Raw genomic sequence first — 26,867 nt, 5'->3', positions numbered from 1 at the left:
TTGTTTCTCTTGGATCTGAATCCTTGGGCTTAGCCCAAACCGTAAAACAAAGGGAATGTTCAAAATGGACCATGAAACCAAGCCCATTTTAACAGTCTCTTGCGTTTGATGATTTTTGACATCCTATTGGATTGGGTTAATAGTTAAATACCGAACACAGTTTTGAATTATTCCAATTTTCAAACGGCAGACAAAACATGAGATCAGCTGTGAAGTCAGCTTCTTGTTCTCACTCTGTGAAAAACAGAGTAGTGAGAGGATGTCTCCGTAAAACATCACGACAACCGCAATCCTTGTAACTTTAGTTTTTGTTCTAGGTTTTTTATCTGTCTCCAAATGTGAGAGGGGAACATGGTCGGCCAACTCATATGAGCCAATTAACCCCCACAAGTTGCACATGGGTTTTTGTGCTAGATTTACTAACCCTCTTGCATTATTATAGCTTCAGCTTCTTAGCCATTAATTTATTTTTTTTTAAATCTCTGTAGCTTGCACTTGTAATTTAATATTGGAAGTTTCTTTTTTTTTTCTTACAAAATTGGGATATTTTTCATTAATTTTTAAGATATAACAGTGTAGAACATACGTATAAACTTCTCATTACTACCCAATATAATAATAATAATAATAATTAAGATATTGTTCTAAATCTCATATCTGGTAAGTAATTTGTGGTCACATAATAAATGAAATATAGAACTAAAACTTAGATGAATAAATATATAAGTTGAATTGTATTTTATATATTAAAATTAATATATATATATATATATATATTCAAGTTACCTATGAACTATAATGTAGTAATGTTTCAGCGTTACTTGCAAAGAATCATTTTTTATTATTAATAACTTTCATGTGAGATTTATTAGTTGGTTTATGTTTGTTTGTTTGTTTGAAATCAAAGGTTCCCATGATAATATCCGAAGAAACACTGTAGCTTTGTTTGGTTGCACACACCATTTTCTTGTGGATGAAAATGGATGGTTTCTTTTCACACTACCTCCAGGATTTGTCTAACTAAGAAGGCTAAATGGATACCAATTTCTTATATTTTAAATTGGTTATTTTTAGTTTTATATCTTTTGTTAAAAAAAAAAATTCTCTAGTTATTCTCAATTCTGATATTAAGTAAACTGAAAACTGAGTCCTAAAAAAAAAATAGAGTAATTTAGTCACTACCAAATTTAAAACTAAACAGATAAAGACAATTAATGTCAACATTAACTTTTTCCACCCAATTATCCTACTTTTTGGAGTCAAGATTAATTTGACAGAATACGTAAAAATTGAGGGTTAAATTTATTATTACGAAAACAAAAAGTAGGATAATTTGATGGAAATTTCTAACACAATTATTAATTGTCCTTAATTGCTCACTTTCGATATTGTTAGGGGCTAAATTGCTCTGCTTTTTTAGAGGGACCAATTTGTTCAATATCAAAATTGAGACTAACTAGAGAAGTCTTTTTACCTTTTTTTTTTTAATTTTAAAATTTTATCATTTACCCAAATGGTAACCGCTACATTTGATAATTTAAGGGTAAACTAGATAGTTGGTCACCCAACTTTTAGGGTGTTTTCATTAATCACCAAGCATTAAATCTCTAATGGTGGTTAATGGTACGCACTACATCATTTTTACACTTTCATTTTGGTTACCCAACAAATATTTTTTTAAATATTGATTGGGGTAAAAAATATAAGATTAAAGTAAAAAGAAGTAAAACTAAAATGTCAATTTGTCAAATTTTTTATCCCATTGTCAAAAATTCTATTTTTAATATTGAATTTTTAAATTTCAAACATCAAAACAAATTAAATAAATTGTTGAATTTTTTATGATCCATTAATAATGTCAACCAATTGTTTACTACTATAATATTGAAATTAAATTAATTAAATCTCCTTCTAAATTTTAATTTTAAAATATGAGTTATTCAAGTTTATTTTACTTTAAAAACATAAAATAAAATTTTAAATCTTAGAAGAAGATTAAATTATTTAAATTAAGTAAGTTCAAGATTATAGTAACAAAACATTTGACACAATTAAGGGATAAAAGTTTTCAACAATTTATTTATTTGATTTTGTGTTCTGAATTTTAAATTTAAATATTGAAAAAATTAGAATTTTCGCAAGTAAGTAAACAAGTACAAATTGACAATTTTTAATGTATTATTTTAGTATATACCTTTTTTTAACCCAACCAATATTTAAAAAATATATTTTGTTGGTGACCAGAATGAAAGCTATGCAGAAGTTAGGTGACTAAAATGAAAGTGTAAACATAATGTGGCATGTACAGTTAACCATTGTTAGAGATTTAATCATTGGGTGACCAAAATGAAAGTGCCTTAAAGTTGGGTGACAAAATTATAAGGATTTCATTTTTAGTGACCAAAATGAAAATGTCCTAAAAATTGGATGACTAACTAAATAGTTTACCCTTAATTTAAATTAGGCTTAATCTATAAAATGATACGTAAACTATATCATTTTTCCGCACATAAACATTTTTATCATAATTAGTGCCTAACTATATTCTTCTATAAATTAAGGTTAAATTAAAATTAGATTAAATTAAATTAAAGAATATAATTAATTAAAATTAATCAACTTGTGGTAATTTGTTAAGTTACAAACAAAATTCAGAACTTTCACTTAATACTCATAATTAAAAGAATATAATTAATTAAATTTCCGAAAGTAGAATAACTAAAATTTATTAAATTAGAGCACATAAACAAAATTTATGCGCAAAAGGTATTACATTTTTGGGGAAAAAGAGCTCGTACATGACTAATCTTGCTGTGCCCTACACTGCCAGTACTGCAGACTGAACTTAGTCATCACTCATTTCGAGGTATCGAAAGCAAGTAGGGTTCAACACCAAAAGAACAAATAAACTTACACCAGAACTCATCAGTTCCACGATCAACATTCTTCGTGAGTGAGTCAACTGGTGAGCCCTACTGCCTGGCTGTGGAGCATATGTGTTGACGCCTGGGGCTACCTAGTGATGGCAAGTTATATAACCTAGCTCATCCATCTTGGATTCGTTGAAAATGGGATAGAGATAGACATTTGTAGTCATGACCAGCTCAAGCCTTGTTAGGTGGATATTACATGGAGCAGGTTGTTTATATTTTATTGTGCACCACGAGGGAAGGGATATGTCAAATTGGCAATTTAGCCAAGAGACATTGGGAAGATGCAAATTAGGCGCAGAGAGTTCCCTATTCTTTCTGTGTGTCGTATATGATGTTCTCTTTAGTTCATGCACTTTTTTCTTTTGCTAATTTTTAGAATCTCTGGATCCCACTTTCAATATTAATAATATTATTTATTATCATACACTAAATAACCTCATTATTCACCTTCCATTTCTCCCTTATTATTATTTTAACACGGTCCGGGCTATTAACCTCACCATTTAATCCAAAATTATCGTTAAAATGAAAAACGAGAACAAAGAAAACTTAAGTGCTTGTTAAAAGAATACTACCATGAAAATGGATGCATCATTGACTAAAGCTGTGGTTAGCCGTTTGATGAAATGAAACTAGTTTTTGTATTAACGTCGGGATTTATATTAAGTGGTCCAAAAGTACGAAAGTAGGGGAGGGACTTAAATCATAAAGTGAAGAAACGTAAATGCAATAAATAAGCTGAGACCCCACTCCCACCATCCTCACTATGCTTCCTCCGTCTTTAGCCCGTATTACCCGTCTCGGATCCCTCTCCATTTGCCCACCCCCAAAAAATAAAACTAACTCACTTCTCCAAGTTTTCTCAAAAGCTCTCATCTTTTATAAAAGAGAGAGCTAAATCTGCTCCTACTTTTCCTTTTTATTATCATTGTCTCCTATTGCTTTGTTTTTTTTTTTTAATGGCTCTACTCACATTTTTACCGGAGCCGGCGGCCGAACCCATGAAAGTGGAACAGCCGTCCAAGCGTGGAAGAAGAAACCCATTGAAAAAGCAAAAGGAAAAGCAACCATCTTCATGGGACCAAATCAAGAATCTGCTCAGTTGCAAACAGATCGAAGGGTCGAAAGTTCATGACCCTTCGAAGAATAACCAGCTGCCTCATCATCACGGCTACTCGAAGCTGGGTTCCTCTTGCAAATCCATCTGTAGCTTCAAGGACGTCGTTCACGGCAACACCAGGGTTGTTCACAGAGCCGACAACTCGCCTGAGAGTAGCACCGTGGGTCAAGAAACTGGGCTGCTGAGACGCAAAGCCGCGAATAGCTCGTCAACGCGGTCATTGTCAGGGTCAACAAGAACCAACAACAGCAGCACGACTTACACGACGTCATCTTCATCAAGAGCTATGCAATTCAGGAAACTTTCTGGGTGTTACGAGTGTCGTATGATCGTTGACCCCAGCAGGTATATTAACATATAGTTTAACTCAATTTGTTTTTTCTTATTTTTTCCAAAAAATAAAATTTGCTTCTTTACTTGAAAAAAAATGAAATGATCAGGTATCCATCCTCAAGAACAACTATATCTGCCTGCTCACAGTGCGGAGAGGTATTCCCAAAGATTGAAAGTTTGGAGCTCCATCAAGCTGTTCGTCATGCAGGTACAATAATTTCTATATCTATGGAGTATAATTTACTCTTAAGCTTCTCTTCTAATTTTAGACCTTACACACTATTATTTTCCCCAGGTACTGTACAATAATTTCCTTTAACAACAAAAGTTATTTTTGAAAAACTACTATTTACTTGATTGTATGACCGCTTTTTTTAATCTTTTAATATCAAATTGTTTGAACTTATTACAACACAGAAAAGCTAATTCTCCATGTTTTTCGCTTCATTTTGTCTCGACTATTAAACTCGAAATAATCCAAAGGTAGGAACTTCTTTTTTTTTTTTTTTGTCTAAAAAAGTACACATTTTTTCTCTTTATCCGAAAGAAAACAAGTACACAATATTATTAACGACCACTTATTACAGTCAAATGGTTTTACTAATTATTTCATTACCACTTTATTTTCACTTTGCCAAATTTTGACTAATCATGTTCTGATGCTTAATTTACAACTGCTTTTAACACTTATTAACTGTAGCCCCCACCCTTTTACCAACTTATGTTAAATATCACAGCTGTCACTTTAAATATTTATAGTAAACGTGGTGCCTTTTCATTAGTGCAATACTAACCCTACTTGTGAGGCTAAATTTGCACGGTTTGTGAGGACCCTGACCCCACCGACCACGACAAGTCGAATTAATATTCCCATTAATGCATTTGATTTGATGCTTTTGGTGCTGCAGTTTCGGAGTTGGGCCCAGACGATTCGGGCCGAAACATTGTGGAAATTATCTTCAAATCGAGCTGGTTAAAGAAGGACAATCCAATCTGTAAGATCGAACGGATACTGAAAGTCCACAATACCCAACGCACCATCCAACGGTTTGAGGACTGTCGCGACGCAGTGAAAACACGTGCTCTCAACAGCACCAGAAAGAACGCCAGGTGTGCGGCTGATGGCAACGAACTCCTCCGGTTCCACTGCACCACATTGTCGTGCTCCCTCGGAGCGCGCGGCTCGTCCAGCTTGTGCGGTTCCATCCCCGGCTGCGGCGTCTGCACCATAATCAAACAAGGGTTCCAGAAAAAAGGTGGAGGAGTCGCAGCGGCCTCAGAATTCAAAGGGGTTTGCACAACGGCTAGTAGCGGGAGGGCCCACGACTCACTTAAATGTACGGACGGACGCAGGGCCATGCTGGTTTGCCGTGTGATTGCGGGGAGGGTGAAGCGAGTGTCGGAAGATGCGCCGCCGTTTGAGGAGGATAATAGCGGCGGCGTAGCGGCTGCGACTGGCTTATACGATTCTCTAGCGGCGTACGCCGGGGTCTACTCCAATCTGGAGGAGTTGGTTGTTTTCAATCCAAGGGCTATCCTTCCTTGTTTCGTAGTCATTTACAAAGCCCATGAATCTTGACTCAGCTGACAGCCAAATATCAACATCAATTTCACATAATTACGAAAATCAAACGATCCACCTTAACCGTGTACATATATTTTGATCTTACGTCATGGCACATGAGATCAAAGCCTTGGTTTGTTTTGTTCTTCTTCTTTTTTTTATTAAATAAATTGGATTTTAATGTTTGTTACCGCATGCATGGCTGATAAATCTAAAAATTTAATTTTGTTGGATGAATGTTTAAATTAAAGACATCGAAATCATTGATTGCTCGTTTATGATGAAGACAGGTAGGAATTATGTGTAAGAAATTTACAAAGCAAATAGCAAGGGGACATTTCTATTTACCTTTTGTTTTTGGAGGGGTTGTCATCTTCAATGCGCACCTTTCACCGTCAATTCGCTCACCTACAACATTGTGCTTTCTTAGTGGAGCAGTGGTACCATAAATAATTCGTATAATAACACCCATGCCGTATTTTACCCCACAATCTGATTAAAGTAGTATCTACCACCACACAAGATCGGGATAATTTGGATGTATATATCATTTTAAGATTCTTTTAAGTCAACGAGATTTTAATTTAAAAATAGAATCACAAAATTTCCAGAGATTCAATGAACTCAAGATTATCTCGAATTAAAACGAAAGGCAGATGATTTTGAAGGGAGTTGGAGCAGAATTATGAACACTCACCCACCCACCCACTCACGTGAGCTTATCTTGGAATAATTGTAAAGGGGAAGTGCGGGGATCTTGGTGGACTTTTGACCATGCGACTAAACCAAACAAAAGGCCAAGGCAGCCTGCCTGGCTGAGACGAGAACTGAAGGGTGGATGAAGGGTTTCTGTAACAAAGTACAATGTGGGCATTTTATAATTGCAGCAGACACCATTGCATATGCACATTCATTGCTTTCTTCTTGTTTTAAGTGTTTGGATTTTATATTTTAATGTTTTGGTTTAAATTATACTAAAATGCTATAAGACTTTCGTAAACCGTATTACTTAGTTAATGTAATCTTCGTTGAGATTACAGAAAAATCTTGCACCATATTAAAAACTGTATTCAAGTTTCGGGTCATCCATGCTTTAGGCATAGGAAGTTTCCTAACAGTCAAAATCAAAGCTAATTTCAATGTAAAGTTTGCTAATATCGAAGGGTTCGTTTTATTTTCAATGAAAAATATTTCATCGCAATATTAGAAATTATTATCCTTTTATGATTCCATCGTAAGCAAACACCAATGGAAATGCCACCAGGCTGGCTCTATCGAATTGTTGATGATTGCTCAAGGTTCCTAATCAAAATAGTTGGTGAAAGGTACCAATAAGCTTAAATAGAGTAAACTGGTTTTATATTTGATGAATTCAAGATTTATTTCTTGATATGGTTCATACATAGTTATGAATTCGAGTAAAATTATTAGGTCATGAAAGGGAAAAAATAAAGAGAGCAAGATAATACGAGAGCGTTAAAATTGATATTGATACTCTTCTGTGTTTAAATCAATTATAATTTTAAGGTCATGAAAAGAGTAAAGATAATAATTAATAGGATTAATCTAAAAGGATGCCTCATGCTTTTTTATCCTTACCTCCCTTTTACTTCTCATGTGTCAATGCTCATAGCCGTGGAACTCAAGATGCCTTGGAATTGGTATTGTTAGAAAATGTGGACATTACATATATAATAAGGGTAGTTACATGTTATTATTTACTATCATGATAGGTTAACCCAAATTAAAAGTGATCTAATTGATTAAAATTTTATTGAGCTTTAATTATTAAATAAAGTATGGGTCAAATATGTGTAGATACTCTAATAATTAAGTTCTAATTAGATTCTAATTAATGATGGGTTAATTAGAATTTGATTAGAACTAATATGCCAATGTTATAAATATTAGGGCTATGGTCCCCAAATTATACACAAGATATCTTTTCTAATATCCCATCATTAGGAAAGAGAGAGTAGATATTCTCTGAATTTCTTGTGTGCTAATTTGGAAGATCAAATCCCCAAGATCCAGTAAAACTTCAAGGAATTCATGGATTCAGGTACGATTTCGCATCTAGTTTTGTTCTTGATTTATTCTTGATGATTTGACATGATAGATTCTGGTTTATTAAATTTTATTTCAGATTTATTCTACAAATCTAACAAGTGGTATCAGAGCCTCATCATGTTGAATCATTGGGAATGAATTGATTCTCTATTAATTTTGATTGATTCGATTTTCAAATTTCATATATATGATATTTCATGTTGAATTTTTAAAATTCTTGATAAATTTCTTTTAAGTTTTGTTTAATTACGATTCAATCCTTTTAGGGTTAATACAAAAAAGATTTAACTTTTCCTTTGAAATTGAAATTACTGTGGACTAAACCTACATAATTTCTACTTTCAATTTTTGATATTGTCTTTTGTAAATTACTGTCTTTCAATTCACATGACCTAACCCATGTGATTTTGACTTCAATTGATTTGGTCCGTAATTTATTACCTATATATGAATATTATTCTTATAAAATATAAGTTAATGCTTGACTATTAAAACGTGATTGATAATTAATAATTAATGGTGATTGGTTATTAATCATTAATTTTTTATGGATTTATTATCATAACATTTTTATTATGTTTTGGTTAAACATATCGGTTTGATTATGTTAGCAATATTTATGATTTGTTTATATGGTGAATTTTCATGTTATCAATTCCTTTAAGAATCAAGTTTTGTTTATAAGAAAAATATATATATATTAAGACCAGTGGTGCGAATTACCTTAAAGGTTATAATTTTTTTGTTGGTTGGTTACATGAATTAATATTTGGTGGTTATGGATTTTTAAAAAAAATATTTGTGTGTATAAAGAAGTTTTATGGTAATATCATTAATCATGAATATAAATTTGAGTTTACATGAAATATGTAAGACAAACCAATATTATTTTTTATGTGTGTCGAAACCATTTTTAGATTTAAAGAAAAACGGGGATCGACTTTAAAAAACGAAAAATGTGGAGTCGCCACCGATCTTTATTAGGTGTGATCGGATCACCTAAGAATTTGGTTATTTTAATAAAATATTTCTTTTTACTAAAATAACGATTTTGGCCTACGTAAATATGAGAAAACGGGTTCGGGAGTCGGTTATGTATGAGGAAGGATTAGCACCCTCATTACACCCAAAATTGGTACCAAATTGATTAAATACTGTCCTTATGTCTGAGGTTTAAAAGATGTTTTTGAAATGTGATTCCTTTGAAAACATTTGAATGGCTCAAGTTGGTCGTCAAAATTCTCTTGTCTCAGAGAAATATAGCATCACATCCAGCATGATAGGACACGATCCTTTATACCCTCGAAAACACGATAAATTTTGACTTTCAAAAGTTTATAAGTTGAAAATTACAAAAGGATGCCCAATTATTTAGTCCAACGAGAAAATCGAAACCCATCACAATAGGCACGACTCCTCGAATTTCTAGACATCGGACATTGCCTTATCTTAGAATGAGTGAAATTCTAAAGGAATATTCGATTATTTGGAACAAACAAGAGATCACAACCTAGCATGATAGGGCACGATTCCCCGAATTGCCAAACGTCGAACATTACATTCGTTTTGAAGAATTTTTAAAGACATGAACGAAATTCCAAAGGAATATTCGATTGTTTTGAGCAAACGGGAAATCGCAACCCAGCACGATAGGGCACGATTCCTGAATTGACAAGCATCGAGTATTGCCTTCGTTTAGAAGAATTTTTAAAGACATGTGTGAAATTCTAAAGAAATATTCGATCATTTTGAACAAACGGGAAATTGCAACCCAGCACGATAGGGCACAATTCCTCGAATTTCTAAACGTCAAACATCGCTTTTGTTTTATAAAGTCAACCCAAAATACATTAATTTGACTCGGAATGATATAGAATCATGAATTTTGGATCAATAAATTGAAAATTACAATGCGGCAATTAAGAATGAAAGGCAAAATTACAAACATAGATCAATATACACGGATAACGAACTCTATTAATGAATAAAAATAATATAAAAATAATAATAATAATAAAATAATAAAAACAAATTAACATACACACAATAGCAATAAGCTCACACGGCCCACACAATAATAATCAAAATAATGAAAACTAAAGGTATAGCTAATTAAAGAAACAAATCAGATAAAACTATAACAAGTTGTCAAACATAGATAAATAAAATTAAGATGGCAACACAAAAGACTAATGGATACTATGAAACAATAATATATGAAATGATATGAAAATAAGAAAACATATAACATACAAAACAACACGAAACTAGGAACCAAAATGATATAGAACAATTTTAAAACTATATGGGAAATTAAAAAGGAATAATACATGCTAAAATTTGAAATAACACACATATAAAAAATAAAACTAATAATACATGAATGATTATTGAAATAGATGTTATGAGAGAGGGGTTTGGATCAAATAATATACAAAATATTTTAAAAACAAAATATGTTTATTTAAAGTTGATAATATATACAACGTAAAATTCAATATAAATAATATATGAAAGGGATAATGATATATGGAAAAGTTTTAAATAATAATAATAATAATTCTTTTAAGAAGTAAACTATACACATAATAGATTTGAAAGGAGATATATATATATATATATATATATATATATATATATATGTATAAATTAGTTTAAAAGAAAGAAAAAATGTATATATAAGACAACATGAAATCAATAATACATAATAAAACAATTTTAACACAAACTATATATATATGTATATAAGATAAGGAATATGTAAAAATAATTTAAAGTAAATAATATACAGAGAGTTCAAAATAAATGATAATAAAATGAATTTAAAATGATTAATGTATAAAATAGCATAACTAAACAACATATATGAAAATTTAAAATTTAAAATTGAAAAATTCAAAGTAATAATATGTATAGTGGTTTAAAATAAATAATGTATATTTACAATTTAAAATAAATAATAGTTCAAAAGTGTAAAAATTTAAAATACATAATGGTAATATGATTTTTTAAATAAATAATTAATAATACAACAATTCCTAAAAAGGTGAATAAATAAATAAATAAATAAATTGACGAGTTAGGACTAGACTGAAATTAAATTTAAAATTAAGGGTATAAATCATAAATAATCAAAAAAATAAAACTGAGGACCAAAGTTAAACGCGCATAAACTACTGAGGATCGATTCGGCAAATAACCCCGACTAAATTGAAAAACACGTGTCCCTGCTCAGCGAGTCAGGGATTAAATTGAAAAACACGACAAATTCGATGGCCAAATCTATAAGGAGAAAAAGAACAAAAAAGGACTAAATTGAAGCATGACTCAGAAGCGGGGGGCCACGCTCGTAAATAATCCAAAAAAATGGAAACACGCGGATCCTCTTTGGGCATCGGGTCAGGTCACGGGTCTGGCTCCTAAATAGCGCCGTTTAGCCTCTAGAACCAAGGCACAAAAATGGTGTTGTTTTATACTCTTATAAAAGCTAAGTTTTTTTTTTTTAAAACTTCATTTTTTTTTCATTCTTTCGAAAAAAAATGAGAGAGGACCCTCTCAACTCTCTCATTCCCTCCCAAATCCGGCCAAGCTCTGGTCAAAGCCCGATTGTCGGACCTTTGGCCACCGGCGACGACGCCGCCATACGCGGTGGCCGGAGAGCTCAAAACTCCTTCTCTTAAACCCTCTTTTCACGTAGAAGAAAGATTTAAGACTTAAAAATCCCAAAATCGAACCCTAAAACCCTTAAAACGCAAAAAGCTTTTCGACTCTTGGCTTCCTCCAACGAAGCTTTAACCGGATCCCTAGGGATCCGTCGGCTTTCGGACCAGAGGAGCGGATGTCAAGGATATCGATGTCAAGGTACATGTAAGACCTTCTTCTTTACGTATTTGTAATAGATTCGAATCAAAAGAAAAAAAAAGAATAAAATAAACACCTTAAAGATCTTTTTTTCTTCCGATTGTTTATTCTTTTTTATTTCAATATTCGTAGCCCCCCAAAATACATTGTAAATTCTAGTGACTTTTTTATAGCCGAATACCAGGGCTTTTATTTACTATTTGCTACTGTTTTACTGTCTCTGCTTGTCTTTGTTTCTGTTGTCTCTGTTTTGTTTTGCAGGTACAGGGTACAAGGCCAGCTGTGGCGTACGGCTCGTTGTCGTGGAGGTGTGGGTGTGGCTACTGGAGGCTAGTTGCGGCGCTAGGGTTTCGTTTGGCCGAACCTAGGTCTAGGTTTTGGGCCATCGGGCCATGTATTTTTTTTGGGGTTAGGGATTTGTTAATTGGGCTGATTAGTCTTGGGTTTTAATCCAGGCCCTTTTAATGTGTAAATGGACTGTAGTTGGATTGATGGGCTGATGGACTTTATAATTTTTTTTAATTTTATTTAGTTTTGTTTTTTTTTTTGTTGTTGGGCCCGGGAGAATTTGGCCTATTACAGCTGCCCCTCTTTGCTCATTGTCGTGTAACGGGAATGGAGCAAAGACTTTAAAATGGGCCAAATCTGTCTGGTCTTGCAAGATCTTGACTTCTTTGGTGCTTCTCTTCTTCAAGTAGCCCCACTGCATTTCTAAAGGTGTAAGAACTGTTGCTTTGATCTACTCCACTGCGACTACTTGTAGCTTTGACCTATTCCACTGCAACTTGAGGTTTGTGGCTTTAATCTATTTTCTGCGGTTAGCTTGATCTGTTCTATTGCAACTTCAAGGAGATAAGATCTGTAATTCAGTCTGTTACCCTATTGTTTAGTGGGTTAAGGTTCACCTTCTTTGATTTGTTCCACTACAACTTCAGAGAGACGAGATCTGCAAACTTTAGCCTGTTACCCTACGACTTAGGGGGTTAAGGCTTGCTTTTTTTATTTGCTCCGCTGCGACTTCAGAGAGACAAGATCTACAATCTTCAGCCTGTCACCCTACGACTTAGGGAGTTAAGGCTTGCCGTCTTCGATTTGCTCTGCTACAACTTCAGGGAGACAAGATCTATAATCTTCAGCCTACTCCACTACAACATTAGGGAGCTAGGATGGTGGCTTAAATCTGCTTCACTGCAACTTCAAGAAGCCAAGATTCGTCATCTTCTATTTGCTCCGCTGCAACTTCAGGGAGACAAGATCTACAATCTTTAGCCTACTCCACTACAACTCTAGAGAGCTAGGATGGTGGCTTAAATCTTTTTAACTGCAACTTTAAGAAGCCAAGATTCGTCATCTTTGATTTGCCCCACTGCAATTTTAAGGAGACAAGTTCTACAATCTTTATCCTACTCCACTACAACTTTAGGGAGCTAGGATGGTGGCTTAAATCTGTTTCACTGCAACTTCAGGAAGCTAAGATTCGTCATCTTTGCTTTGCTCCATTGCAACTTCAGGGAGACAAGATTTACAATCTGTTTCATAGGCCTATGCTTATGTCAAATAATTAGGATTCTATGATTGACATGAATAAAATGTTCTTAACTAGATGTGATACTTATGTCAAATAATTAGGATGATATGATCGAAATGAATCAAATGCTCCTAACTAGATGTGTTATGAATGATATATGAATGCGAAAATGAAAATGATCCATTTTTTAAAAAAAAAAACTTAAGGTATCATTCATTGTTCATCAGGACATTATCACTGACGTCTTACGCGATCATCCTGTTCGGCTGGTATTCTTGATAGAAAAGTCAAAGAAACAATCTCATTTTGCTCGGCAAGCTTGCCCTGCTATAATTTCAGAGTTTCTTCCACTGTAACTCCTGGAGACATAAAGTTTGTACCTCCCACTACAACTTCAGAGGAATAAGGTTCACTATCTATCTTGCTGCAACTCGAAGGTATATGATCTTCAATCCATTTGATCTGTTACACCATTCCCTGGGTGTAATAACCAACTGTATGTGCTCGATATCTGTATGAATGCAGAGTATCATTTTTTTTTCGAGAATGATCCCCTTTTACGCTTAGGTTGACATTGCTAGTTATTTGTCGAGGTTGTACCACCGATAAAATATCTTGCCTCTTCGTTCAACCGATACCTTTGATAGAAAATCCGAAGAGATGGCCACAATTTAGACTCCTCAAACATTTCCATCCCTTAGGTTTGGTGAGTTCTAAACAACAGTCCTGATTCAGGGTCTCGTGCTGTTTAGAAACCTTCAGAGTAATATGCATAACTTTTTGAAAGTTTTATTGGTCAATTAATCGTTATTTCAATGCGAAATGCTTGAAAAAGACTGCAACAATGGATAAGAAGGAAATTGATTGAGAGCATGGCTCGAAGTAAATAAGCTAACCAAAGATTGCAAATGCAATAAGATGGAATTAACACGAGATAAGTCAATCAATGATAGCAATGTAATAAGAAAGAAATTTATTAGGAGCATATTTTGAAACGAATAAAGTAATCAAAGATAGTAAATTCAGTATGGGTAAGACGAAAACTAGGTGCCCCAGATATCGCAGCCTGAGCTTCTCTGTACAAACTTCTTGAGGATCATTTTGAGCTCAATATGTATTTAGGGGATCCGGAGGATTTTGTCGATACCCCAAGATGTAGCACACTCCTTCATTGCTAATTTGGGCCTAGCAAGACTGCTGTATGCCCCATTTTGATCCAAATTTGAGCCGCCCTTTTCGGGTTTCCAACTCAAGTCCTCTTTGGTCTCAAAGCGCCCTTTACGGGTTTTCGCCTTGTCTCCTTTTTTTTTTTAAAATGGCGGACCCTTTGCGGGTTTTCACCTTGTTCTCTCCCTTTAGGTAGAATACTCATTGACTAGATTTGAATTCATTGAATTGGGCAAATCTTTGCCATCAATGGCTAGAAACGATGCTCCTCTCAGAACAGGCATTCTTCACTACATAAATTACTTCCCAGTTTGGCCTCCATTTTCCTCTAAGGTCCTTCTATATAAAAAGAATATTTTTAACGCCGGGTCCCCCTCGTGGAATTCTCTAGGATGAACCTTTTTGTCATAAGATCGCATCATTCATTTCTGGTACATTGGACCATAACAGATAGCTTTCAACCTCCTTTCTTCAAATTCAACTGATCATGTTGGGATTAGATCCATTTTGCTTGATCTAACTTCAGCTTTGACAAGACTTGGCCAAAAGAAATCTCGTTTTCAAAACTGTTTCTATCCCATTAAGCAAACGAGCAATGTATTGCCCTGGCGAAGGTTCTGGCCGGCGTTCGATGGTAACTTCTTTATGCCAATTTTTACAAGCCTCGATTATCTTCCACGATTTTTTACTGCGTTATGATATGGCGTCTGATCTTTGAACAGATTGCCAACTTCTGACATTGATTCTTTCTGACGTTCTTTATCGGCACCCAATCTCTTTCTACTCTTTTTTTTTTTGAGCTTGATGACTATCGACTTAGTAACATTGGCATATGAGATGACTTTCACCCTTTCCGCGAAGTAATCGACGGCCTCAAATATGAATCGATATTGGTTAGAAGCTTTTGACGAGATCAGCCCCATAATATCCATGCCCCTCATATAAAAAATCTGTGAAGAAATTGATGAGGCATAAAAGTCTTGTCTTCTTTCGTTTGGTATTCGCAGTTTGACTGATACAATCCCCTTCCATATTGGATAGCAGCACCCGAACCTCAAGATTAACCTGGCTAACGTAAAACCATTAGCATGTGTTCTCTTGACACTCATATGGACCCTTTTTAGCATTCACAGGCCTTAGGCATATCTTGATACGATCATGTGAAAATATCTTAGACATATCGCTTTATCTCTGTGGTGTTATACACTCCAATCTTTATCTCTTTCTCTTCTCTCAAGTTCGCGACGTCCATTGCCCCTTTGTAAGGTAGGATCTATTTCTCATCTTGTTCTACCATCCTTGACAAATCAGGAGATAGGCTACAATCTCTATCATTTTCAAGGTCCTGAAATCCCTCTAGACACATATCTTGCTCAAAAAGAGACTCGGAATTAGTGACAGCGTCGCTCATGTTATTGATATCCGGAGACCTGCTGTAGGTACGAAGGCAGATTCCAAAGAATAAATGATTTTACGGATGATTATTTGTATGGTATGATCATGAATGAAAGAATCTAAGGGTAATCATTTGTACAGTATGAAATGGAAGGAATAAAATAATATTTACTCAAGATAATAACAAACATGCATTTCATTGAAATAAAGACTTTGGATACAAGCCTATTTCACAAAATGATTCTTGTTGCTTCTAGGCTTAAAACAACAAGTGTGTTTTGAATATTACTCTAGATTAGCTCTAACAATACGAGGATCTCTTTCATAGTCCCATTGTTTAAAACACTCTAAGTACGTAAGGGTAGATGCTTGGAAAAGTCTACTCCCCGGTTCCTTCTTTTGATGCGTCGTTAATGTTTGGATTCCCCAATACCAGGTATTGCATTAGAGTCCTGAACTCGATGCACCCTTAGATCTCATGCCCCTATCCATCATGGAACTCATAATGTCCACCTCTTTAACAGAAAGGTTGGATAACAGATATCCTGCTCCAGAGGGACCATCGAATTTCACGATACCCAATTTAATAAATCTTTCGATTAGCTTTTTAAAAACAGTACAGTTCTCGATGGAATGCCCCGTGATTCCCGCATGGTATTCACATTAGCCGCTTGCATCGTACCATTTAGGGTATGGAGGTTGTATAGGTTTTATGTAAAAAAAGGATACAACATGTGCGTCGAACAGAATGTGGTACAACTCTCTGTACGTGATTGGAATGGGCGTGAATTGGGGTTTTTTCGAGTTCGGTCTTTGTTAGAATTAAGTGACCCAAATTCTTATTTAAATAAAATACGATGGAAAATAAAATAAAAGTAAAATCCATATAGAACTAGACTTCTTTTATTTTATTTTAGAATAAGGTTTTTAAACCTTATTAAACTCCATCTATTTTATATTGATTAGGATAAGGTGTTTCAATCCTACTAGAATATGGCTTTGCAAGCCTATAAATAGACATAGTCTATTCCTCTTGTATTTGAGTAAAAAATTTTTCGACATAGTGAATTTTCTTCTCTCGCCTCGTGGTTTTTTCCGAAAGGGTTTCCACGTAAAATTTATGTGTTCTTTATTTTTATTTATTTTATTCTATTTTATTTTTCACAAATTGGTATCGAGCTTAGGGTTATTCATCTCGATCACGGTAATGGCGTCTTTGAAGTATGAAATTCATTGTTGGATCGCAACACGATTTGCGTTGTGGCAAATTAAGATGCAAGCAGTTCTTGCAGATGGATCTAGAGGATGCCCTGCTAGGATAGATAAGATGCCTTCGACATTAACAGATGAAGAGAAGAAGCGTAAGGATCGAAAGGCATTAACACAATTACATCGCATTTGTCCAACAAAATTTTGCAGGATGTGATGAAAGAGAAAACGCATTGCATTATGGAAGAGGCTAGAACAAATATGTATGTCGAAAACTCTAACAAGCAAGTTGCATATGAAGCGGCGTCTTTATGCTCATCGTTTGGAGGAAGGTGCGTCAGACACGAACACTTAATGGTGTTTAAAGAAATTCTCTCAAACTTGGAGGCCATGGAGGTTCAGTATGATAAGGAAGATCTAGGGTTGATTCTACTTTGTTCGTTGCCCCCGTCTTATTCAACCTTTAGAGACACGATTTTATATAGCCGCGAGTCTCTCACAGTTGATGAGGTTTATGATTCTTTAACCTCGTATGATAAGATGAAGCATCTTGTGGTTAAACCCAACTCTCAGGGAGAGGGTCTCATTGTTCGTGGGAGACAAAACCGGAATGTTGATGATGATCGTGGTAGAACACAGGAACGGAATCCTCGTGGTAAATCTAAGGGTAGATCGAAATCTTCAAACAGAGGTAAAACTTGCAACTTCTGCAAGAAGAAAGGGCACATTAAATCTGAGTGCTATAAGCTACAAAATAAGATTAAAAGGAGGTGCGAATCAAAAGGGAAAACAGATTTAAAATTCGGTGAAGCTGATGTTGTAGAAGACTACGTGATGGTGAACTTCTAGTTGCTTCATCAATGATACTAAAGTAAGCGAGAGTGGATACTTGATTCAGTCGCACCTTCCACATGAGTCCCAATCGGGATTGGTTTACAACTTATGAAACAAGATTCAAGGTGTTGTTTTGATGGGAAATAATGCTTCATGTAAAATCGCGGTGTTGGAACAATTAAAGTTAAGATGTTTGATGGAGTTGTCGAATACTTAGTGACGTGCGGCATGTTCCGAATTGAAAAGAAATTTAATTTCGTTGAGTACTCTTGATTCAAAAGTGCAGATACATAGCTGAAAGTGGGGTTTTAAAGATTTCAAAGGGTCCCTTGTTGTGATGAAAGGGCAAAGAAAGATTGCTAAGTTATATGTTTCTGGGGTTCTATCATATCGTGATACAAATTGCGCTTCCTCTTCCTTGTCGATGATGATATTACTAAACTTTGGCATATGCGCCTAGGGCATATGAGTGAGAATGGCATGGCGAATTAAGCAAAAGAGGACTTCTTAATGGGCAAGGAATTTGCAAACTGAATTTCGTGAGCCTTTGTGTTTTGGGAAGCAAAGAGAGTTCGATTCACTAGAGGAATCCATAACACGAAGGAAATGTTGGAGTATATCCATTCGATCTGTGGGGCCAGCCCGAGTGCCTTCGAGAGGTGGAGCTAATTATATGCTAACCTTTATTGATGATTTTTCCGAAAAGTTTGGGCGTTCTTCCCAAGGTAAAAGCGATGTGTTTTCCACATTTAAGTCTTGGAAAATTATGATTGAAAACAGACGGAAAAGCAGATAAAATACCTCGCATGCACAATGGCTTAGAGTTACGCTCGATGAGTTTAATAGATTGTGCAAGTCGAAGGGATCATGAGACACTTGACGATTCGTCATACTCCACAAGAAAAGCGGCGTTGCAGAGCGAATGAACGAACGATCATGGAGAAGGTTCGATGTATGTTGTCAAATGCCAACTTACCAAAGTCATTTTGGGCGTACGACCTCATCTTGCATGTTTTTGATCAACCGATCTCCATCTGTTGCCATTGAGAAAAGACTCCACAAGAGGTATGGTCCGTAATCCCGCTAATTATTCGATTTAAAGATTTTTGGGTGTCTGCGTATGCTCATGTTGATAATGGAAAATTGGAACCGAGATCCATTAAATGCGTTTTTCTTGGTTATAAAGTGGTGTAAAAGGCTATAAGTTATGGTGTCCTGAAAATAGAAAAGTTGTGATTAGCAGAGATGTTGTTTTTGATGAAACCGCTATGCTACCTAACTTATCTCTTAAAGACTCTTCCAATAAAGAAAACCAAAAGCGGGTGGAGCATCAGTTAATCAGAATCAACTCCTCAAGCCAAGACAAAATTGAGAATAGAGTTGCTTCTTCACCGCAATACTCTATCGCCAAAAACAGGACAAGAAGAGAAATTAAACCTCCAAAGAAGTATGCCGAGGTTGATCTAGTTGCTTATGCTTTAAATGTGGTGAAGATATAGATGCGAATCAAGAGCCATTTAATTATTCCGAGGCGATTAGTTGTGAAGACTCGTAAAAGTGGATGTTTGCTATGCAAGAGGAGATGGAATCACTCCACAAAAAAGCAGAACATGGGATCTTGTAAAACTTCCTAAAGGTAAAAAGGCATTCGTTGTAAATGGGTGTTTAAAAAGAAAGAAGGACTCGGGAGTTGAAGAACCCGGATATAAAGCAAGGCTTGTTGCAAAGGGTTACTGATCAAATTCGAGTGGACTTCTGATGTGTTCTCTCCGGTTGTTAAGCATAGTTCGATTCGAGCTTTGCTTGGTATTGTTGCCATGCATGATTTGGAGCTTGAGCGGTTAGATGTAAAAGCGCATTTTGCATGGAGAACTTGAGGAAGATATTTACATGCAACAACGAGAGGGTTTTATAGTCTCGAAAAAGAGGACTATGTTTGCTTCTTTGAAAAAGTCCCTTTACGGTTTGAAACAGATCACCAAGACAGTGGTACAAGAGGTTTGATTCCTTTATGACTTCTCATGATTACAAAAGAAGTAGTTTTGACAGTTGTGTCTACTTTAAGAAAAATGTTGATGGTTCTTTTGTGTATCTACTTCTTTATGTTGATGACATGTTGATAGCAAAGAAAAGATAAAAGAGAGATAAGAAAGGTTAAAGCCCAACTAAGTGAAGAATTTGAGATGAAAGATTTAGGACCAGCAAAGAAGATACTTGGTATGGAGATTCTCGAGATAGAAAAGCAAGTAAATTGTACCTAAGTCGGAAGGGTACATTGAGAAAGTTCTTTGCGAGTTCAATATGCAGAGTGCTAAGCACTGTTAGTACTCCTTTAGCGACCATTTCAGACTTTCATCGGCCTTATCTCCTCAATCAAATAATGAGATTGAGTACATGTCACATGTTCCATACTCTAGTGCAGAGGATCTCTCATGTATGCTATGGTTTGTTCACGCCCGATTTATCATATGCATCGGCGATTAGCGCGATACATGGCGAATCTGGTAAAGAACACCGGAAAGCGATTCGATGGATTTTAAGATACTTACGAGGCACTACTAATGTTTGCTTACAGTTTGGAAGAACTAAAGATGGAGTTATAGGGTATGTTGATGCTGATTTTGCTGGAGACCTTGATAGAAGAAGATCTCTCATGAGTTACGTCTTTACAATCGGAGGTTGTGCAATTAGTTGGAAAGCCACTTTGCAAACTACGATCGCTTTGTCTACCAATGAAGCTGAGTACATGGCGACATTGAGGCTTGTAAAGAAGCTATTTGGTTGAAGGGACTATTTAGTGAACTCAATGAAGACCTTCAAATCAGCACGATGATTTTGTGACAATGAGTGCCATCTTTCTTACAAAAGATCAAATGTTTCATGAGAGAACAAAACACATTGATATTCGGTATCATTTTGTTCGTGATATTATTGCTCGTGGTGATATTGTTGTGAGCAAAATTAGCACTCATGAAAATCCTGCAGATATGATGACTAAGTCACTTCCTATAACCAAGTTTGAGCATTGCTTAGACTTGGTTGGTGTTCATTGTTGAAGTTAAACCCTTAAGGGGTTTTTGGAAGAGGTGAAGAACTTGTTTATTGAAAGTTCGCGATGAAGAACTTGTTCATTGAGAATTTGTGTCAAGGTGGAGATTGTTAGAATTAAGTGACCCAAATTCTTATTTAAATAAAATACGATGGAAAATAAAATAAAAGTAAAATCCATATAGAACTAGACTTCTTTTATTTTATTTTAGAATAAGGTTTTTAAACCTTATTAAACTCCATCTATTTTATATTGATTAGGATAAGGTGTTTCAATCCTACTAGAATATGGCTTTGCAAGCCTATAAATAGACATAGTCTATTCCTCTTGTATTTGAGTAAAAAAAATTTTTCGACATAGTGAATTTTCTTCTCCTCTGCCCGTGGTTTTTTTCCCGAAAGGGTTTCCACGTAAAATTTATGTGTTCTTTATTTTTATTTATTTTATTCTATTTTATTTTTCACAGTCTTCGATTGGGTTCTTGCCTTGGGGAGGCCTGATGGCTGGTAGTTACCGACCTTGACTGGCTTACTATAATCGGGTCCAAATGGCCCTTGTTATACCTACCCATACTATTTGCTTTCTTTTCCTTCTTCGGGGCCTTTAAAGTCCATTCTCCCCTTTCCTTCATTTCTGCCAGAACAACTGGCTTGGCTCAATCATCTTCCGGGTTAAAACCTGAACCCATCGGGAAGCTCAACAGATTGATAATACAAAATATACAAAATATGTCTATTTAAAGTTGATAATATATACAACGTAAAATTCAATATAAATAATATATGAAAGGGATAATGATATATGGAAGAGTTTTAAATAAAAAAAATCTTTTAAGAAGTAAACTATACACATAATGGATTTGAAAGGATATATATATATGTATAAATTAGTTTAAAAGAAAGAAAAATAATGTATATATAAGACAACATGAAATCAATAATACATAATAAAACAATTTTAACACAAACTATATATATATGTATATAAGATAAGGAATATGTAAAAATAATTTAAAGTAAATAATATACAGAGAGTTCAAAATAAATGATAATAAAAGGAATTTAAAATGATTAATGTATAAAATAACATAACTAAACAACATATACGAAAATTTAAAATTTAAAATTTAAAATTTATAATATGTAAAAAAATTCAAAGTAATAATGTGTAAAATAAACAATGTATATCTACAATTTAAAATAAATAATAGTTCAAAAGTGTAAAAACTTAAAATACATAATGGTAATATGATTTTTTTAAATAAATAATTAATAATACAAAAATTCCTAAAAAATTTGAATAAATAAATAAATAAATAAATTGACGAGTTAGGACTAGACTGAAATTAAATTTAAAATTAAGGGTATAAATCATAAATAATCAAAAAAATAAAATTGAGGACCAAAGTTAAACGCGCATAAACTACTGAGGATCGATTCGGCAAATAACCCCGACTAAATTGAAAAACACGTGTCCCTCGCGTCAATGAGTCGGGATTAAATTGAAAAACACGACAAATTCGATGGCCAAATCTATAAGGAGAAAAAGAACAAAAAAGGACTAAATTGTAGCGTGACTCAGAAGCGGGGGACCACACGCGTAAATAATCCAAAAAAACGGAAACACGCAGATCCTCTTTGGGCATCGGGTCGGGTCACGGGTCTGGCGCCTAAACGGCGCCATTTAGCCTCCAGAACCAAGGCACAAAAGCGGTGCCATTTTATACTCTTATAAAAGCTAAGTTTTTTTTTTTAAAACTTCATTTTTTTTCATTCTTTCAAAAAAAAATGAGAGAGGAGCCTCTCAACTCTCTCATTTCTTCCCAAATCCGGCCAAGCTCCGGTCAAAGCCCAATCGTTGGACCGTCAGCCATCGGCAATGGTGCCACCGTACGCGGTGGCCGGAGAGCTCAAAACTCCTTCCCTTAAACCCCCTTTTCACGTAGAAGAAACATTTAAGACTTAAAAATCCAAAAATCGAACCCCAAAACCCTTAAAACGCAAAAAGCTTTTCGACTCTTGGCTTCCTTCAACGAAGCTTTAACCGGATCCCTAGGGATCTGTCGACTTTCGGACCAGAGGAGCGGATGCGAAGGATATCGACGTCAAGGTACAAGTAAGACCTCCTTCTTTACGTATTTGTAATATATTCGAATAAAAAAAAAAGAACAAAAGAGTCACCTTTAAGATCTTTTTTTCTTCCGATTGTTTCTTCTTTTTTATTTCAATGTTCGTAGCCCCCCAAAATACATTGTAAATTCCAGAGACTTTTTTATAGCTGAATACCAAGGCTTTTATTTGCTATTTGCTACGTTTTTGCTTTGTCTCTGCTTGTCCTTGTTTCTGTAGTCTCTGTTTTGTTTTTCAGGTATGGGGTACAAGGCCAGCTGTGGCGTACGGCTCGTTGTCGTGGAGGCATGGGCGTGGCTACTGGAGGCTAGTTGCGGCGCTAGGGTTTCGTTTGGCCGAACCTAGGTCTAGGTTTTGGGCTATCGGGCCATGTATTTTTTTTGGGGTTAGGGATTTGTTAATTGGGCTGATTAGTCTTGGGTTTTAATCCGGGCCCTTTTAATGTGTAAATGGACTGTAGTTGGATTGATGGGCTGATGGACTTTATAAATTTTTTTTAATTTTGTTCAATTTTTTTTTGGTTGTTGGGCCCGGGCGGATTTGGCCTATTACAGTGTGTATATATATTATATGCTTATCAATGATTTTGAGGATTAATGCATGATTATAGTTGGTGTGAATAGGTGTTTATAACCATTACTCAATAAGATATCTTTTATAGTTTAATTGGTGAAATTAAGTTTTGATGGATGTCATTAAAGTTAATTTTTTTTATGGTTATATATTCAATTTTATGGCCACTTTGGTGCAAGATAAATTATTCTTTAATGTTTTGCATCATAGTTGCTGTTGAAATTTACCAATTGTGCTGCCTATTTTGATTCCTTTTCTTGGCATAATTGCTTATTTTTAAGATATTAATATTAGCCGATGAATTTCAATTATTTATGCTGCCAAGATATAAACACATATATATTAGTTTTAAGTTTGGTCGAATAATATTTGGATTTGACATATTATTATTTCTAATATTCAGTTAAATTATATTGATATAGTGTAACAGTCTGTTTTTTTTAGGGTTGATCGGAACAGTGGTTTCGGGCCACCAAATCCGAACGAGTAGGTTGGTAAATATTATATTTAATATTTACGAGTTAATTGTGATTTTAAAAATGTTTTTGATATTGTGATTTTTGTTTTATAAGCGATTTATTAAGTTCAAGTGGTATGACCCTAAGGTCAATTGCGTTTAGAAAATGAGGTATCGGGACCTTGTTTCTATAAACTGAGTCGTAAATATTTTTATAAATATTTACGTAGTGGCAATAAGATGGTATTAAAGTTTCGTTGAAAAATTTTATCGTTTCGATAGTTAATTAAACAAAAAGGACTAAATTGGGTAAAGTGCAAAAGTTGTGTTCTATAACCTAAAGGTATTAAATAGATATAGAACTTAAAAGTAGAAGTCCTTATTTGGTAATTATCCCATTAAAGAGATAGTGGGATATGATGGCTTGGCATTTGGTGTAATAAATAAAGTGTATAAAGGTTAATATTGTAAATTGGTTAAAAATAATAATAAAATGAATATAATAAAAGAATCAAGGTGTCATCTTTTTCATTCTCTTTTTACCAGCCGAATATGAAGTCTTGAGAAGCCATGGAAGAAGCTTCCAACTTTCAGCTAATGCATGGTAGGCATTTCTAGTCCCGTTTTTAATTATTTTTATATTTTCGGGATCGTTGTTGCTTAATCTATCTAATGAGGGGACTATTTTGCAAAACCATTGAATAGTTTGATATTTTCCATTGATGAGTATAATAGGGCTTTGAAGTTTAATGGAAGAATATGAGTCCTTGTTGATAGTTAAACACTTTTTGTTAAGTGAATTTTTGTGAAATTGACAATTAAGGGCTAAATTGATAAATGTGAAAACTTTGTGGTTAAAATGTAAAATAAATGAAATGTGTGGGCTGCTAGAGACACTAGTGATATTCGTCTATAGTAGAATTTTACTCAATTTCATGAATTTGAATTTTTATTATATAGGGACTAAATTGTAAAGAAGTTGAAATATTAGGGGCAAAACAATAATTTTTCCATAAAGTAAATTATGGACTGTTTTGAGACCATGAACATTTGGCTAAGCTTAATTATGGTTAAAAATGGTTAATTTGCCTGTTTTGAGCTCAGTGACTAAAATGAATAAAAGTAAAACTTTAGGGTAATTTTGTAAAAATGACAAAATGACCAAATTGTATGAAATGAGGTGTTTTAATGTCTAAATTAATATACTGAATGAAATTATTAATTTAGATCAAGATCGGTGGAAAATCGAGAAAATGATAAAATTACCAAAATACCCCCGAACTTTGGTATCTCTACAATTTAGCTGTAAGTTCGTATGCAATAAGCATTGTTAAATTGATGTTTCTAATGCTTTAATATTGTATAAATTGTATATCGTGAATATTTTAATGTCCGACGACATATCGACAAAATGTGGCACTTAGTGTGCGGGCAATCAAATATGATACTCGATTATACGAAATATTGAGAATGGCACTTAGTGTGCGAGATATTGAGAATGACACTTAGTGTGCAAAATATCGAATGATTCAAAGGAAATTATAAATTGTGATTGAATGATTAAATAGAGCAAAGTGAGCAGTATACATGCTATATTATATGAATTGTTTATGAGACGACTTTATAATGGTGATATTTGGGCTTTGAGCCTAGCAAGCTTTAAGCTGGTGAATAATATTATCGGGTTTAAAACCTAGAAGGCTAAATGCCAGTGATTTGATAAAAGTCTAAGACTATGAGACCTTGTGTTAAATCGGCAATTGAATTTGTTCAATGCATTAAGTTGGCCAGGTATGTGATATATTCTTATGCATGTTAGATCGATTGGAATTGAATCATGAGTGTGAAATGAGAAGCATAGGTGGAAATGCCTATGTCATATATGTGAGTAAGGGCAAAACCATCGTAAATTATCGATAAGTGTGGACTATGTGCGGAATCATCTTATAATTGCTAATTTGAACGGTTGTGTGCGAATCATTGAGCATGATGTATTGTATTGAGATTATGCTTGAGTGAAATTATAGATATGTGATGAAATTGATTGGTGATATACATGTTTAAATAATGTGAATGCAAAGAATGTGTGAAAGAGTAAATTTGTAATAAATCTGCTTGGGACAGCAGCAGTAATGTGATTTTGGAAAATCACCATAAATTGTTGGAGTTGATGTAGAAGCTGGATAAATTATGTAATTAAAGCTTAATGAGTCTAGTTTCTTATAAAAGAAACCGTGTAGCAAAAGAATTGCTGGTAATGAGATATTTGAAGTGGCGTGGGATAGAGTCAAATGACTTCGGGGTCCCCTGTTCTGTTTTTAGAAAATCATTATAATTTGTACAAAAATGGTTATAAGATAAAATTTATATGCTTAGACTCCTTAATGAGTCTAGTTTCAAATGAAATCAAATATAACATATTTTTAATTTTGTACAATGAGAAATTTGATTCGTAGTGAAGAGTGGTCAGATTAGTCAAACAGTGAAATAGGGGAAAATTTAATAAAAATCTGGTATTGATTGACCAAACATAAAATTTTGAAAATTTTATGGATGGAAGATATATGAGTCTATTTTCAGGGAAAATTAACGGAAATTGATTTGGAGTTTTGTATCTCTAGTTATAAATAATTTAGTGACTATTG

The 26,867-nt window shown here is 34.3% G+C and overlaps 1 protein-coding gene across 1 annotated transcript; it reads left to right on the top strand.

The window, feature by feature from the left end:
- Nucleotides 1-3,594: 3,594 nt before the first annotated feature.
- LOC108484170 (uncharacterized) lies at nucleotides 3,595-6,200 on the top strand. The gene is made up of 3 exons (XM_017787862.2): nucleotides 3,595-4,398; nucleotides 4,494-4,594; nucleotides 5,295-6,200. The coding sequence occupies exons 1-3, from the start codon at nucleotides 3,893-3,895 to the stop codon at nucleotides 5,963-5,965; spliced, it is 1,278 nt and encodes a 425-aa protein (XP_017643351.1). The 5' UTR covers nucleotides 3,595-3,892; the 3' UTR covers nucleotides 5,966-6,200.
- The last annotated feature ends 20,667 nt before the right edge of the window (nucleotides 6,201-26,867 follow it).

The sequence above is a fragment of the Gossypium arboreum genome, chromosome 5 (genome assembly GCF_025698485.1).
Source record: "Gossypium arboreum isolate Shixiya-1 chromosome 5, ASM2569848v2, whole genome shotgun sequence".
NCBI lineage: Eukaryota > Viridiplantae > Streptophyta > Magnoliopsida > Malvales > Malvaceae > Gossypium > Gossypium arboreum.
The sequence above is the reverse complement of the archived record's forward strand: the minus strand, read 5'-3'. Positions and strand labels throughout refer to the sequence as shown.

Excerpts from the sequence above, each read along its gene's own strand:
- LOC108484170 (XM_017787862.2), top strand. The coding sequence starts at position 3,893 with ATGGCTCTACTCACATTTTTACCGGAGCCGGCGGCCGAACCCATGAAA. Across the intron at positions 4,399-4,493 it reads ATGATCGTTGACCCCAGCAG|GTATCCATCCTCAAGAACAA; the intron begins GTATATTAACAT and ends TGAAATGATCAG. Across the intron at positions 4,595-5,294 it reads TCAAGCTGTTCGTCATGCAG|TTTCGGAGTTGGGCCCAGAC; the intron begins GTACAATAATTT and ends TTGGTGCTGCAG.